Raw genomic sequence first — 16,653 nt, 5'->3', positions numbered from 1 at the left:
ACTTACACCTAGTAAAAGTCATTGATTTCTTTGCTTTGTACGTCGAATGCAAATTATTAATTATGGCATTAACACCCAGGGTCGAGCATTTCAAGACTGCTTTTTTGATATTATTATTTGTATGATTATGGTCATGACGATGAAAAAAAAATCAAGACTTAACTCACCAAAGCAGACTTCCCAACGCCACCTGAGCCAAGGACCACTAGCTTGTACTCACGCATGATGTGGTCTATTCAAATACTGACAGTCTGGAAAGAAAAGAAAAGAAGTAATTGAGTTATGGTCATCATGTGAAATAATGCATAAGGGATAGTAATGAACCAAATTGCTTCTGAATCTTCACATCCACGCCTGTTAACAGAGGTATATAGTGGCCAATGATAGACAAGTGTGATGTGGCTATTCCTTCTGCCAAACTTGATACATATCTCCTAAGAGACTCAATGAGATTCTAGGGTCCACAAGTCTGGACTGGACCTGGTAGCCAGCCTTTATTATTTATGGTTGCTCTACAGCTATCTCTCACCTGTGTTTCCTAACTGACATAGAAGATCCAATATGGGTGGAGGGCTCTGGCTACCTGTGTCTGAATTGCTGGGATTGGGGGGTTGGCAATGGCAGCTTTTTACCTTCTGCAAGGCTTTGTAGATGTGAGAGGCCTAAAGGAAGGCTCTCCACCAGGTACAAAGAGTGAGGTAGCCTTCTCTCCTCTGAGTTTTCTTGATGCAATGAGAACTAATAGGAGGAGTGGCTTCTATCACACAGACATTCACCAGAAGCAACTCATGACTACAACTGCGAATCTGTAGATGTGTAGAGAGCAAGCAGTATGAACACTCACAGGTTTTAAACTCCAAGCTGTTGGTGTTGGGAGCCAAATGGGTCAAACCCTGGCTTCTCTAAGAACATCATAGATCTTTATCTTGCCCCTCAAGAACAGATGGAGACATTAACAAAACGAAACTCCTTTTAAAAGCAAACAAACCATCAAACCACAGCAGGATGACTGAAAAATGTGTTGCAGTTTCCAAGCACAGGAAATATAATATGTCAATACAAAAAAACACCACCACCACCCTCATGTAATACTGTTGTTTTAGTCGATATGTTCTCTTTGAAAGATGTTATTTTATGAGCAAATATTACGATAGTAAATATTGAATAAACATAGTAAAAAGAGACTTCAGAAGCAGAGAATCTGATAAAGGATCGCCTGTATATTCTTTGCCTAATCAACTTTGAAAAGCTAAGTTCACAAGCCTTTGGCAATTGCATCAACTTGCTTAGCACAATACTTAATTCCTTGTTCCAAGTATTTTATTACTTTTTGTGTAAGTAAAAACATGTAACAGGCTTATACAACAGACATAAAATAACCCAGGTTTCCGCCCATACAGCTGGTTTATGAACATACAGCTGGTTTATAACAATAAAACGGGACAAAGTCAAAGCAACAAAGGAGGGAAAAATGGAGTAAAAATCTAAGAAAAATATAATGCCTCCCACTTGTGGTCCACTGTGCCACATTTAATGAAAGAGGTGGGGAAGAGGAGTGTGTGTGTGTGTGTGTGTGATCTGGGGCACCCTGAAAGGAGCAGTTTGATATATGTGGTAGAAAGTAAGTTTTCCAGTTTTTAAATAATAATAATAATAATAATAATAATAATAATAATTTCCTTAGTGGCAAAAGTGAATATTTCAAAACTTCACTGAATAAAGGAAAACAGACTGAACTACTAGTGACAGGTGAAGCACACATTCTCCAGCTCAATTTAGAACTGGACTTGACAAAAATAAGCAATTTTCATATTTCATTCATATGAAAATCTCATCTATTTCTGAGATCAATTATGCATTCATTTGTGGTCCTACCAAGTGCGCAATGCCACGGTGAGTGTGATGGAACAATTCCCTCCAAGTCCAGTATCCTCATTTTATCTGGCTGCTGTGGCAAAGTTTTCTGCCAAGCAACAAAATGTGCAAGGGGGTCCCCACCTCGGTTCCTGGTGTGTGGGGGTCAGTGCTGGAGGTCAACCTACCTGCTGTCTCTGCCAACAGTGTCAGGGAAGGAAAGGGAAAGAGAAAGAGAAAGGAAGGGCCAAGCAAGTACAGGCGGATGAACAAGTTACAAATTGCTGATATTGCCAAAGCCAATTTAATGAGACTGAATTTAAAGATTTTTTCTATTGATTAGAAGCTTTTAACTGTTCCCCTCACCCATAAGTTTTAATTGTATTGTTTTAGTGTTTATATGTTTTCCCTGGTTCCTTTGGAGGAAGAATGTCATTATTATTTATTATTTATTTATTTATTAGATTTATATACCACACTTCATCACAAGATCTCAGTGTGGTTCACAGAAGATGTGTGATATAAATGTAATGAGAGATATGATAGCCGTCTTCAAATATCCAAAGGGCTGTCACATGGAAGATGGAGCAAGCTTGTTTTCTCTTGCTCTGGAGGGTAGGACTTGATCCAATGGAGTCAAGTTCAAGAAAGGAGATTCCAACTCAAAACTGGAAATAACTTTCTGGCGGTAAGAGCTGTTCGACAGTGGAACAGACTCCCATGAGAGGTGGTGGGCACCTGTTGAGATTCCTGCATTGCAGGAGGTTTGACCAGATAACCCTTGGTGTCCCTTCCAACTCTACAATTCTGTGATTCTATAAGTAAGTAAGTAAATAAATAAATCTGAACTTGGGAGAGAAATGGGCAGTACAAAGGTACAGAGGCTGTGAGAGGAACTAAACTAAGAAACCTGCTCTGTCCTCTGATATTCCTGAGCTTCATTAAGCCACACAGAGAACTAATGCAAAAATTATCTTTTCCCTCTTAGATGATGTCAAATATTATCAAACTCAGTTCTGGTGGGTTAAACTTTGTAACAGTGACAAATAAGGCAGCTAGATGCATATATGAACTCTGGCAAACAAGACCCTCCTTAAAATTCCACTAAACACATTAATACTTGCTTATGCAATTTATCTTTTCACACTCAGCTGCACAGAAGTATGTACAATTAAGCAAGAAAATTATAGTGGCAAGTTGCAGGAGACTGAGATTACTTTCCCATCCCCGATAGGGAATGATTTAGGTCAATATTTTCTCCCTGTAAAAGGTCAGGCCTCACTTGCCATTGCCAACTGAAAAACCTTTCTGCTCCTCAAAGCAATGTCTGTGCCTTTTTATGGAAATCTCTCCAGTCACTAAGCTGCACCAGAAAACCTTTCATTCTCTTCAAGATTACTCGACAAATAAGGAAAATGACAAAACCAATGATAAACATTCTAACAGTGTTTACATTATAAACCAGCCTTCGCTGCCCCAACAACTGATCCCAGCCAAGCCATGACATCACTTTCTCATTCTTCCCCGTCCTCCCCAAGAGAGCCCTGCTCCCAAGTAAGGATTCAGAAAAGCAAAAGCTATGGGATCAGAGCAGCCTAATTCTTTTGGAGAAATCACAATTCAACTTTGCCATTAGATTTATGAGAGTCCCCAACCATAACTCCTACTCTTGCTCTTATCCTCAGAAGTACAACATGGGAGGAAAATGATCTAGTTGACTATATAAGTAAGAAAAGTTATAGGTATGTGCACAAGACCATTTTTGACTGTTGTGATGCTAATCTGCTCTGATTAAGTTCCGTCAGAGGTAGTTGTGTGCCCATGAGAAACAGCAGCCAATAGCAATGGTACAAGACCAAGCAGTTATTACCACAGGCAGCAAAAAGCCAAGTTGTTTAGGCTTTTTACAGGAGCAACAGGACATCCTTCCTTCCAGCACTGGTACCCAAGCATGGATATTTTTGTCTGAGGAGGGGATAAATACTATACTGTGTGTTTCTATAGCCAACCAGAAAATAATCACTACTACAGCTTCCCTATATAAGGCTGCACATCTGAACCAGCTATTATCACAAGGTGCATTTGGTTGAAAATGCATGGAGGGGAGAGCTGGAATGTACCCAGTGCCCCTCAGTCGCATGCCTATTGCCTGGCTCTACCATCTCCCATATGTTCAATGAGGAAGGTCTTAAGTGGGGGGGGGGGGACTGTTCTACATATGTAGGCTCCCTGAATATGCAGGGTTCTAAATCTACACACCTCGAGGATGCTACCTGCTTCAGAGCTCCCTACACCACCACCACCATTAGTACTAGGGCTGGACATCCGGATGTCAGAGCCAAAAAGTACAACGCCATTTTGCCTGCTTATAAGAGTGAATGCCTAAATACCACTAGTGTATTGGCTCCAGTAGTGCTCCAGGTCTGAAAATTTTATGCACTCAAGGAAAGTGTTCATTAATCCTTAGTGATTTCCACCACTAATACTCCATACAACAGGTACACTTTCTAGATATGTTGGTACAATGGTGTGAGGGATGCTTCACTGGGTATTGCACCGCATACTTTTATGTTTCCAGCTACCACCCGGAGCCTGCCACTGTCTGCAGCAAAGCCCTGCAATATATTTGCCCCGTTTTGGACAGTGATTTACTTTGCTTCCTGCCTCCCAATGTGAAGCAGAGACTCACCAGCAACACCTAATGGGAAATGCAAAGCACTCGGCTGGTAAGAATTTCAGAACGGGAGGGTTCAGAATTCATTTTTGCTAATTAAATCTGCCAAGTCTTCTTCTAATCCAGGTGTCATATAGACAAAGCAGCAATTTCTTAGTATGGCTGCACATCCACTCTACCAATTTACCTGCCATCTTACCCTACATTTTCTCTGAAGGTATCTTGTGGGACCATAATCTCCATAGGCAAGGAAACAGGATGAAGAGCAGACAGAGGACACCAACTTACAGTCACCAAAGAAACAAAATCGCATCCCCTTTGCAAAGGAAATATGCTCCTCACATGCTCAGAGGCACTCACCTCTAGCTATCAAATGTGCAAATTCGCCCTCTATGACTGCACCATTAATTGTGGTAGAATAGACAGGTATTCTTTTGTCAAAAACACACAACCTTTCTGTCACAGTGGTCGGATGGGACTACTTCAGAGTAACGACTCTCCACCGCTCTGCATTTTATCTTTTTATTGGTGCTGCGTATTTACAGTGCTGAAGGTAGAGCTATTTACAGAGACACATCTTTTCAGCTTTCATCAGAACCTCCGAATGGCTTTTGGCGCATCTTGCGCCAGCATAACAACTTGGGGAGCCCCATCCTCTTCCCCCGACGCTTTCTGCGAAGTTCCGGAGTTGGGGGGATGGGTCTCCCCCCCTCTTTCCTCCTTCCTGTCCCACCTGGGACGCTGGCTCTTCTACCCTGCCAGAGCCTTGGATCCCACTTCCTGTTTCCCCGCTGGAGCTGGAGCTCTCCCTGCTCTCAGTCGTGCTCTGGGCTGGGCTGGAACTCAGGAGGGGAGGGGCTTCGCGATACCCCTTGCCCCTCACATCCATCCCCCCCCAGGCCCCCCTTCCTCCCTCCTGGGCGGTTGCACGGGTGTTGGTGGTGACTGAAAGCCTAAGAACTCCGTGCTGTCCGAGCCGGTTGGTGTGAACACCTCCCCCCAGTCCCGTTGTCCCCCTCCTCCCTCCTGGGAAGAGGGAAAGCCCAAAAAATCCGTGGCCTCAGAGCTGGTAGGGGTGAAAATCTGCTGCCAGTCCACCTCTTCTCCTGACTGAGTGGACCTCGGAGATACCCATATCTCCTCCTCCGTGTCCTCAAACTCTGCTTCCCATCTCCATGGTGAACTGCTTTCCCCCTCCTGTGCGTTCTCCTCCTCCCCCTCCCTTTCCATGTGCCAGGGCTTGGGCCTGTGTGGGAAGAGGGCGTGAAATTCTTCCACTAAGAATTCCTCCTGTATCTGGGTGGCTGGGACCCATTCATTTTGGGATGGCGGGGCGTCCTCCCATGCCATAAGGTACTCCAGGCCCCCCACCCCCCTTCGTGAATCAAGGATGGCCGTTGCTTCATTGAGTGGCTCCCTGCCTCCTCTCTCCCCCCCTCCCTCGGGGGTCTGTGCGCCGTCTCGGAATCTGCTACTTTCCCTGTACGGAGACAGCAGCGATCTATGAAACACTGGGTGTACCCTCATGTCCTCTGGCAGTGCCAGCCTGTATGCCACCGGGTTCACCTGCTGCGTGACCGTGAAGGGGCCCAACCTTCTGGGTGCCAGCTTCTTGCACCTCCCTCTGGTGGGAAGGCCCTCCGAGGACAGCCAAACCTTGTCCCCTACCCTGATGACCTCCCCCGGTCGCCTGTGGCGATCTGCCCCCTTCTTGTACGCTTCCTTGGCCCTCTCCAAGTGTTCTCTGAGCTGCTGGTGCACCGTCTCCAGCTCCTCTGCCCAATCCTCTGCCTGCGGGCCCTCCTCCTCCTCCTCCCTCTCCGGGAAAGATCTGAGGTCGCGCCCGTAGTTGGCCTTAAAGGGCGACACCCCTGTGGAGACGTGCACCGCATTGTTGTAGGCAAATTCTGCCAGTGGCAGACGATCCACCCAGTCCGTTTGCCTCTGGCTGACGTAGCATCTCAGGTACTGCTGCAGAATGGCATTGACCCGCTCCGCCTGTCCATTGGTCTACGGGTGCCGAGCCGTCGACAAGCTGACCTCCACCTGCAGGAGGTTCATGAGCCGCCTCCAGAACCTGGAAACAAATTGGCGGCCTCTATCCGAAATAACTCTTAAAGGTAATCCATGCAGTCTGAATACGTGGTCAACGAACAGTTTGGCTGTCTCTTCTGCAGAGACCGCCCTGGCACACGGTATAAAATGGCACATTTTGGACATAAGGTCCACCACCACCAACACTGCGGTCTTGCCCCTGGACGACGGCAGGTCTGTGATGAAGTCCATGGACACTACTTCCCACGGCCTGTGCGGGGTGGCTAATGGCTCCAGCAACCCTGCTGGTGCTGCTCTGACTACCTTTGCCCGCTGGCAGGTGTCACAGCCCCGTACATAGTCTCGAACATCTTCCCGCACCCCTGGCTACCAGAAGTGTCTCATGACTAGGTGAGTGGTTTTGTCCCTTCCGAAATGACCTGCCGTCGGGTTGTCGTGCATCTGCTTGAGGACCTTACCTCTGAGCTGGTTGGTGGGCAGGTACAGGGCTCCCCTGTAAAAAAGCAACCCCCTCCTTTCCTCAAAGTCTTTTGCCTGCTCCCTCCCCCCTCGCAGCTCTCTGAAGATGCGGGTGGCAAACTCATCTGCTGCCGTCAGTGCTGTGAGTTCTGCCTCGCTCACCACTGCTGCTCCGCAGGACCATGCTGATGGGGGGGAAATGTGTCGGGGTGCTGGTGGCAACTCCTCCTCCATGTACTCAGGCTTGCGGGAGAGGGCATCCGCCCTGACGTTCTGCTCCCCCGGTATGTAGTGGATGGAGAAGTTGAAGTGTGAGAAGAACTCTGCCCATCGTATCTGCCGCTGGTTGAGCACCCTGGCTGTTCTCCAGAACTCCAGGTTCTTGTGGTCCGTGCACACCTGAATGGGGTGCTTGGCGCCCACCAAGAAATGTCTCCAGTGTTTAAACGCAGCGTGGATCGCGAGAAGTTCCTTATCAAACACCGTGTAATTGCGTTCTGGCTGTGTCAGCTTTCTAGAGAAAAAGGCACAGGGTCTCCATTCTCTGTTGGCATCCAGTTGCAACAGGATCGCTCCCAAAGCTCTGTCTGAAGCATCGGTCTCAACGCGTAGGGGCGCATCCTGCACCACGTGGAACAGGTTCTGGTCGGAAGCGAACACCCTCTTGAGGCTTTTGAACGCTGCTTGCGCCTCCTGTGTCCACCTGAACTTCTGCTTGCCTCTCAGACAGTCCGTGATGGGAGCCGTAACGCGAGAGAAGTTCTTGATGAACTTCCTGTAGAAGTTGGCGAAGCCTAGTAGGCGTTGGGCATCCTTGCGCGTCCTGGGGCTGTGCCAGTCCAGGATGGCCTGCACCTTGTCCTTGTCCATCGCCAGCCCCGTGTCTGACAGTTTGTAGCCCAGGAAGTCCACCTCTTTGGTGTGAAACTTACACTTCTCCAGTTTCACATACAGGTGGTGCTCCTTCAGGCGCTGCAACACCTCTCTGACATCCTTCACATGCTGCTCTGGGTCATTGGAGTAAATAAGGATGTCATCCAAGAAGACCAGGCATTTCTTGAAGAGAAGGGACCCCAGGACGTGGTGCATGAAGGCCTGGAAGCATGCTGAGCCCCCTTGCAAACTGAAGGGCATCACCAGATATTCAAAAGAGCCCAGAGGCGTGAACATCGTGGTTTTCCACTCATCGCCTTCCCGGATCCTGATCAAGTTGTACGCCCCCCTCAGGTCAAGCTTGGTGAAGATCTTGCCCCTGCGTGCCGCTGTCAGCAGATCGTCCACTCTGGGCATTGGGAAAGCCACCGGTTCTGTCATGTTGTTCAGCCGTCTAAAATCCACCACAAGACGGCGCTGTTGCGTGTCTTTCTTGTCCACCCAGAAGACCGGGCTGCCCCCTGCTGCCTTGCTTTCTCTGATGAACCCCCTCTTGAGGTTCTTGTCTATAAACGCACGCAGATCCTCCAGCTCCTGATCTGACATGGAGTACAGCTTGGCTGGGGGTAGCGTGGCCCCCGGCACCAGGTTGATGTGGCAGTCAAATGATCTGTGCGGGGGCAGGTGGTCGGATTCCGCTTCACTGAAGACCTCCTGCAGGTCCCAGTACTGCTTGGGTATCGTCTCACCCCCCTTGACGTGCATGGTGGCCACCGTGGCTATTGGAGGCCCCTCCCCTGGTTGGTGTTGCATGCAATGCTCCAGACAATAGTCTGAGCCAAACGTGATGCATCTCTGGTGCCAACTGATGGAGGGGTCATGGCACGCCAGCCAGCTCATGCCCAAGACGATGGGGGGGTCTGAGATGGTGGTGACGTTGAATGCCAGTGTCTCAGAGTGTCTCCCCACCGTCATTCTCATGGGGGGGGTCTGGTGGGTGATGGCCCCTCCCAGCAACTCCCTGCCGTCAATGGTGGAGACGTGCAGGGGAAAATCCAGCTGCAGAGGTTGGATCTGGTGCGCTTCTGCAAAGTTTCTCGAAAAGAAGTTGGCCGACGCCCCCGAATCGATTAACGCGAGGACCGTCGGGGGATACCCATTAGGGAGCGTTAGCGTCACTTCTAGAACCACCCCTGCTCTGGGGGGGGTGGGCTGGCGCTGCTCCTCGCTGTGCGGGCGGGTGGGTTGGGGCTGTTGTGTGCTGACTGCGCCTGGCTGCTGCCCCTTGTCTCCTGCAGCCAGGCTGTCTCGTTTCCCTGCTGTGGTGCTGCGTCAGTGGGGGAGGGCACAACCGTTCCCGCCTTTCCTTGCCATTCCCTGCGATGTGGGCAGTCTCTGACGAGATGCTGAGGGGAGTTGCAGAGAAAGCAATTCCCGCCTCTTCCTTCCCTGCGTCTTGGCGCCGCTGGGGTTTGAAAAGCCCCCCCCCCGCGCGCGCTATCAATTTGCATGGGTTCCTGGTCTCGGCTGGCCCCTGGCATGGCGTGAGATGGCTGTTGGGGGAGTGGCTTCTCCTGCGACTGTGGGAACCAAGCCCGCTTTGCGCGCGTTGCTTGCTTGTCGTTCCACCGGGATTCCTGTCTCACCCCCACCGCCAGAGCCGCTTTGCTCAGCTGATCCATATTACTGGGCTTTGGACCTCTCGAGAGCTCATCTTTCACATCCTCATTCAACCCCAGGTAGAACGCCGCTTCCATCGGAGGCGAGCGCAGTTCCCACCCCAGTCTGTGCACCAGCATGGTGAATCTCGCCCAATATTCGCGAACTGTCATTGTTCTCTGTCTTAAATTATGCAGTTCCTCTTTGGTCTGGTCCATATGGCTATCGGACGCATACATAGTTTTTAAAGCCTCTAAAAATAGTTTGACATTCTTCATGCAAGGATTTTTTGTCGCGATTAACGGTCTGAGCCACTCCCTGGCTGCCCCGGTAAGGTGTTCCACAATAAACGCTACCCTGTGCCCATCATCAGGGAACTCATCATGGTGCAGCTCAAGAGCATACACGATCTCAGTCTCAAAGCCATGATATTCCCTTGGGTCTCCATTGAACTTGCTTACTAGGGTCCCTGCTCTCCTTCCTGGCAGCACTTGGAGTTGGGCTCCCCCTCCTCCCTTGTTTCTCTCTGCATCCAACTTGTTTTGGAGGTCCACGGCTACCGCCCTTAACTGCTGCTCTTTGTCCTGAAGTGCTCTCACCTGTTCAGCAAGGTTGTGCCTGTCCTCTTTAATTTTCTCCGTTTCTTGCTTCGCCGCCTTTAATTCCCCCTGTGCCTGCAACGCCAGTTCCTGCAGGTCCTGCTGGGCTTTCTCCGCGATCTGCCGCCATGTCTCCGCTTCTGGCGCGCTCATCCCGGCAACTCCAAAGTAGCCCAAAAAAGATTCGGAGGTTGCTGTCACAGTGGTCGGATGGGACTACTTCAGAGTAACGACTCTCCACCGCTCTGCATTTTATCTTTTTATTGGTGCTGCGTATTTACAGTGCTGAAGGTAGAGCTATTTACAGAGACACATCTTTTCAGCTTTCATCAGAACCTCCGAATGGCTTTTGGCGCGTCTTGCGCCAGCATAACAACTTGGGGAGCCCCATCCTCTTCCCCCGATGCTTTCTGCGAAGTTCCGGAGTTGGGGGGATGGGTCTCCCCCCCTCTTTCCTCCTTCCTGTCCCACCTGGGACGCTGGCTCTTCTACCCTGCCAGAGCCTTGGATCCCACTTCCTGTTTCCCCGCTGGAGCTGGAGCTCTCCCTGCTCTCAGTCGTGCTCTGGGCTGGGCTGGAACTCAGGAGGGGAGGGGCTTCGCGATACCCCTTGCCCCTCACACTTTCAAAATAAACTTTCTTGGGTGCTGGAAAATGAGTCTTGCAGAGAAAGTTAAGACAAAGCATTAGGTTTTTTTAATGCTGCTTTTCCATGGAAAATCATGCCCAAAGTGGTTCACAAAATTGGGAAAGTTCACATGAGAAAAACAGCAACGTTTTAAGGTAATTCACGAATAAAAGGGTACGTCTACAAATTTTGAGCAAAATAGTTATACAATTATGAGACCAATCAAATCATCTTGTATTAATAAATATACATTGCAATTAAGCAACAAATTAAACCGTTTTTACTAAGATCTAAGAGGAATGTAAAACCAAAATCCAACTAGCAGCAAAGGTATATGTACTATGGAGTACTATGGAGGCATAGTATCTAGCATGCATCAGGTGGTCTTCAAAGCAGCCCATAATAAGCATGCATGATGAAGGTGAATCTGGCCTCAAGTGACAGCAGCTGCTCTAAGATCTCAAGAAACATTTGTGACAGCGGGTGGCTTTCTCCTCCTGGTTTTCTTAATCTACACCCATGTGCTGCTATTGCAATAGTGGGGTTTCTTCAAAGAAGAAGCTTGATGCCTGGGCTAGGCAACCCAGCTACCAAATTCTAGGAGGTCAAATCCAATCTATTCCTGGTAACAGTTCGCTGTGGTTGTTCCTATAGATGTGTGCAGACTAATAATGGCCACAAATGAAATCACTCAAGTGTTTCACTGGTGCTAGTATGTGTGTCATTTAGTTAGTAGGTCAGGAGGAGGATAACAATTCCCTTCTTGTGCAGGCATTTGAGTCAACTGTTCTGCCAATTACTCTGCTGGCTGGCAGCTATGGAAAGAGTGCAAAGAGTGCTGAAGTTCTGAACAATGGCCACATTGGTTTTTCTTGAAAGAATGGGTTGCAAAGGAATCTTCTGAATAGCTGTCTGTCTAGTTTGACACTCTGGTGTACAAGATATAGTATTGGGGGATGGGAAATTGGGGAGGGCCCACTCCAGACCAGCAATATACTAAGGTGAAATTGTGTTATGCACCTATTGATTCAGTCTGATCCTTGGTTTTTTTGTTTTTTAAATGAGACAAATACCCAAGCAGATATTTATTGAAAAGAATTCTGCTACTGTTTATGGGTGACTTTTACTGCTATACTAGCCTAGCCATTTTTCTTTTCTTTTCAACAAACTGCCACAATTGCTGACTAACAAAGGGTTTCAATGCAAGCTTTGCTGTAAAAAGCTATGTGACAAAACACATCTGCAGAAATCAGAAGAGCCAACAGCAATTTACTAAATAGGAATGAGAACAGCTCCCAAGCATTAGATTGCCAAAGGCTAACTAGAGGGCAAGGTGGAGGACAGGGCCCGAACAAGTCTGAAACTAGTTCTGTGTACCCAGAGGTTTTTGCCTTGAGTGTTTCTCAGTTAGAAGTCCCCCGCCTCCCGCACTCTAACATGTTGCACCACACCAAAAAAACTGATCTTGAAAGCAGGGAGCGTTTCAAAAGCCAATTATGATGCAGCATAGCAGCTCAAGTAAAGTGTGTGTGTGTGTGTGTTTTTAACAAAATGAACAGGCACTATTGGTTGTACAAGCCTGTCATTTTAGGAGAAATGGGAAAGAAACATGCTATGAAGACATGACCTTCACACAGTATTACGTAAGTAGCTCCCCACGCTTCCTGCAGATGACACAGACACCATACTAAACCAACCAGCAACTTGGGAGTTGAGCACTTCTTATGCACTCACAGCTCTCAGCTTCATTCTCCCCATGTGTAAAATGCCAGGACCTGGCCTCATTTCCTCATAGGGATGTTGGGAAGCTTAATTAGGTAATTGCCGTAAAGCTTTTGGCAGGAATGACAAACATCATTACAAGAGCAGGTGCAGAATGCTCAAGCATATCCATAGTATTCAGGGAGAACTGCCAGAGGCCAGGCCAAGGCACTCCCCACAGCATCAGCTCACTGGTTTTAGAAGGTTTTTCTGAGTCCCAGAAGGCTGCCTGCCCCTCCTCTTGTTTAGTCTCAGGAGAGTTTCCGACCACCCTACTACAAATGCTTCCCAGGTCTAGCTGGACCACATTAGCATAGGGTTTATCTATGGGACAAAGCTGAATATTTAAGGCCTCATGATCCAATGATTTCCATCATGTATGTCAGAGAAACCTTTCAGGCCCTTGCCTGGAGGACTTTTCAAGGAGGGTAGCAAAGCATAGCTTTCTCTTTATCCAGTGTCTCTCCTTTCCCAATAGCAGAATACTTGAATGTACACTTTTGGAAAAAGCTGTAATACAGGATCTGCATCTCATTATATCTCAGAGGGCTCAGAGTAGTTCCCATAAATCTGTATAACTACATAACACTATCTAAACAGGAAATATTAGAGTTATGTGGACAAAAGGTCAAAGGGCTTGGCAATTTGGAGGGAGGAAAAAATTGCGAAGAAAGGACACCAAAACAGCAAAGTGCTTTTTCAGTTGCAAAGCCCTAAAGAACTCGAAAGTTACAAGTGTTGTCAGAGTGGGAAACTACGGCAAACCATGGCACGAAAAAGTCCTGGGGGTAGTCAAGGTAGTTTGTAGGAGAATTCTTGTGGTATCTTAAAGACTAACAAAAATACTGATCAATTTGTTTGCAACATGTTAAGAGATTCCTCTTCCGTTGTAAATGAACCAAGACTCCCTTTGTTGTTGGACTCCACCCGCCATCACCACCAATCATTGTAGGAATCCAACAATATCAAGAGGGCCACAGGTTCCCCGTTTGTACTTTAGGGTGACAGTGCATTCAATACCCTGGCCATGTTTGCACAGTCAGATCCTGACATAATAAACTGGGATATGCATGGACTGCATGCACCTGTATACAGCCCCGTTGCTGCTGCTTGCATTCTCCTGCATGCACAAGCAGTGAAACAAACAAGAAAGCCAGAGTTAGCCATAGCTTCCTGTCATGTGCAAACTGGAAACTATTGTCAATGGCTTCCAAGCATTGGCATGGAACATTTGGCAAGCCAACTTTAACCCAGGATTGAAAGCTGTCTTTCAAACCCTGGCCAGTTTGGAAGCTGCTAACCAAAGTTCCCAGGAAGCTATGGTTGACTGCAGCTTTCTGGTTTGCTTTACCCACTTCCACAGAGGTAGGTGTGATGTGGTAGCAAAGGCAGGGCCGGCTCTAAGGCAAGGCTGGGTGGCGCGCTGCGCCCACCAGACAGCCGTGCTGGGAAACGGGGGGGGGGGCGCCGTAGGGATCTTCGCATCACGGCGCCAGGGCGCCAGATATGCTTAAGACGGCCCTGAGCAAAGGAGTTGTGTGTAGCTGCACACAGTTTGTGCGTACCTAGTTTCTCAAGCCAGGATTTGATTTTGGGGGGGGGGCTGCAGGAAGTGTGTTACAATTTGCTACACACACCAGAGTCCAGCGTAAACATATTAAGTGCGGAAGATAAAAGTTATGGGAAATGATAGGCCAATCTGCAGTGATCAATAAAAGCTTACGGCAGAACAACTAGGCTCTCTCACTTATGGGGCAGAATACAATTCTAGACAACATGATGAGCATCTAAAAAAATGCCCCCCACTTTATATAGTAAAAATTTCTAGGTTTCATGCTGGTATCACATGACAGGCAGTAAAACTGAGACTGCAATCCTATTCTCATAGACTGGTTGGATGCAGAGGAATGGTGGTAGGAATCCCCTGGGGAACCACCAACGGAAGAAGGCTCAGAGGCCAGGGAGTGGTGGTGGGACAACAATTAATAGTCACAGGGAGAAGATGGAAAAGACTGAGGAGAAGCTGAAGGGGTAACAGGGCTTAGTAAGCTGGGAGAGTCTGTGGCAGACAGAAATCCAGAATCAGAGGCAAAAGCTGAAGCGTGGAAGGAGGGAGTCAAGAGGCCGAGATGAGTCAGACTGGTGAAGAGTGAAGAATCACTGGTGTCTCTTGCTGCGACATCCCTGGTGACCGTTAGTTTAGAGGCAAGAGATGCCTATAACTTTACAACAATGAAAACTCAGTTAGCATTCAGTGTCTTCTCCTGTACAGCTGCCCTGGATGTACACAAATAAGCAACCATATTTGCACATTAAAGGTGGCAAAGCACTTCAGTCATCATTATTTGCATCTTGTCTTCTACTTGAAAACTTCCCTAAGTAGCAAAATTCACTTTCTTCATTTTATAAGACTGCTTGAGAAGAGGGGAAGTTGTAATTTTGGAAAGTACCGAAATTGGTAACACCAGAAAGGAAGCTTTATGTTCGAGCTTTAAGAGAAGCTAAAAATTTAAAGAAAAACAGAAAATGAGGTTCAATTTATTCAGACACTTTTCTACAGGCAACTTTTTTAAAAAGCAATGCAATTAAATAATGGAATCTATATTAAGCTGTGACCCTATCCCTTTCAGCTTATCTTAGAGACATAGATATATGCACACGGCTGCCTTAATTTTTGCAAATCTGTCTGGGCCTTCTTTCACCCAGAACAGTATATTACTCTGATTCAGGATTAACTGTATATGAGATACATAAAGCAGCTTTGAACTATAGGATGTAGACAGACAGACAGACAGACAGACAGACACACACACACACACACACACACACACACCCTAAAGACTACTGCCATAGGCTCAAGACTACTGCCATAGGCTTCATGGTTAAGAATACTTAGCCACAGTTTGATGGTGTGATGCTTAAAACTGACAAACTGTAGTATAAAATAAACCAGCGAGCAAGAATTAGGAACCATATTTTGTGCTAAGTATGCTATAACATGGTATCTAAATTGACAAACTACAGTTCTGATTGTTCTTCCTCAGTGAATTACTACACCTAGAGACTGAAGTGCTGAACGGATGGAAAAAGAAAGCAGAGAAGCATTGTTTGCACTTGCATATTTTGGAAGCTCAAGACATGCCTGGCACAAACCATGGCTTGGCATGTTATCTAAATGGAACCTTGCAGACTGTATCCAGATTCTCATGTCTCAGCTTAAAAAACTAAGATGTGTGTAAGCACTGGCGGAGGAAGAGGAGTGCAGGGGGAGCGCACCGCCCCCGGCAGCCCGACCCTGGTGGGGTGCCATTGCGGCTGCCCCCCCGCCTGCGCTGGGCGCCACGCCCCTGCAGGCGGTGCGCCACGTCCCCGGTACACACGGCACACCCCTGTGGACAGCGTGCCACGCCCCCGGGATGCCCACCAGCCCCGCCCCACCTGCTCTCCGCCCCCTGGTGCCACAGCGTGGAGCTCCGCCACTGTGTGTAAGCCTCTCACCCTATGCCACCTCTTTCCTTATTTGTGTGCTGCAATAAGCTGGGGAATCTAGCATAGCAATCAATTAACCACAGCTTCCCATTATGTCTGCACCAGGGCACTATGGTTAACAGGTTCAGAAACAGATAGGACATTAAACAGTTTGAAGTTGATTAAGATCCTAGCTTGTTCCGAACCTTGTAACCCTAGTTTTGTGACTGTGGTGGGAAACTATGGTTAACTGAAAATGTCTGGAATTAACTGCAGCACAATGAAACTTAATATCTGTTGCTGGTTACATCATGCCTCTTATTGGTTAGTCAGCAGATACCTGGACCAAACTCTATGCCAGTTTTAAACAACCTCATTTTAGATGGATTGCACAGCTCATAAAACTATTATGAGGTGGAGGTGAGGATGCAAGTTTATTTATTGCTTAGATTAAATGTGACACACTCTATTAAGGAACTACATGTTGCTTACTGACAGATGAATAGATGAATTTAATCCGGATCGGTGAATTCAGAACACTTTCTGTAAATGCAAAGACCCGCCACAAATATTTAAGCTGGAAAAACCTGGCCAAACTGAAAAGCATTGTATTATGGACTCTG

General features: G+C 47.6%; 1 protein-coding gene across 13 annotated transcripts in view; it reads right to left on the bottom strand.

Annotated features, from left to right (window-relative positions):
- The window catches only part of RAP1A (RAP1A, member of RAS oncogene family), a 94,221-nt gene that overhangs the window by 23,556 nt on the left and 54,012 nt on the right, over nucleotides 1-16,653 (bottom strand). For all 13 annotated transcript variants that reach the window (XM_088674380.1, XM_088674373.1, XM_035124225.3 and 10 more), the window contains one exon: nucleotides 168-251. In XM_088674380.1, coding sequence (XP_088530506.1) covers nucleotides 168-224 — 57 coding nt within the window. In that variant the 5' untranslated portion in view covers nucleotides 225-251. The remainder of the gene's footprint in view (nucleotides 1-167; nucleotides 252-16,653) is intronic.

The sequence above is a fragment of the Zootoca vivipara genome, chromosome 7 (assembly GCF_965207765.1).
Source record: "Zootoca vivipara chromosome 7, rZooViv2.hap1.1, whole genome shotgun sequence".
In the NCBI taxonomy this organism is placed as follows: domain Eukaryota; kingdom Metazoa; phylum Chordata; class Lepidosauria; order Squamata; family Lacertidae; genus Zootoca; species Zootoca vivipara.
This window is presented reverse-complemented; position numbering and strand designations above follow the sequence as displayed.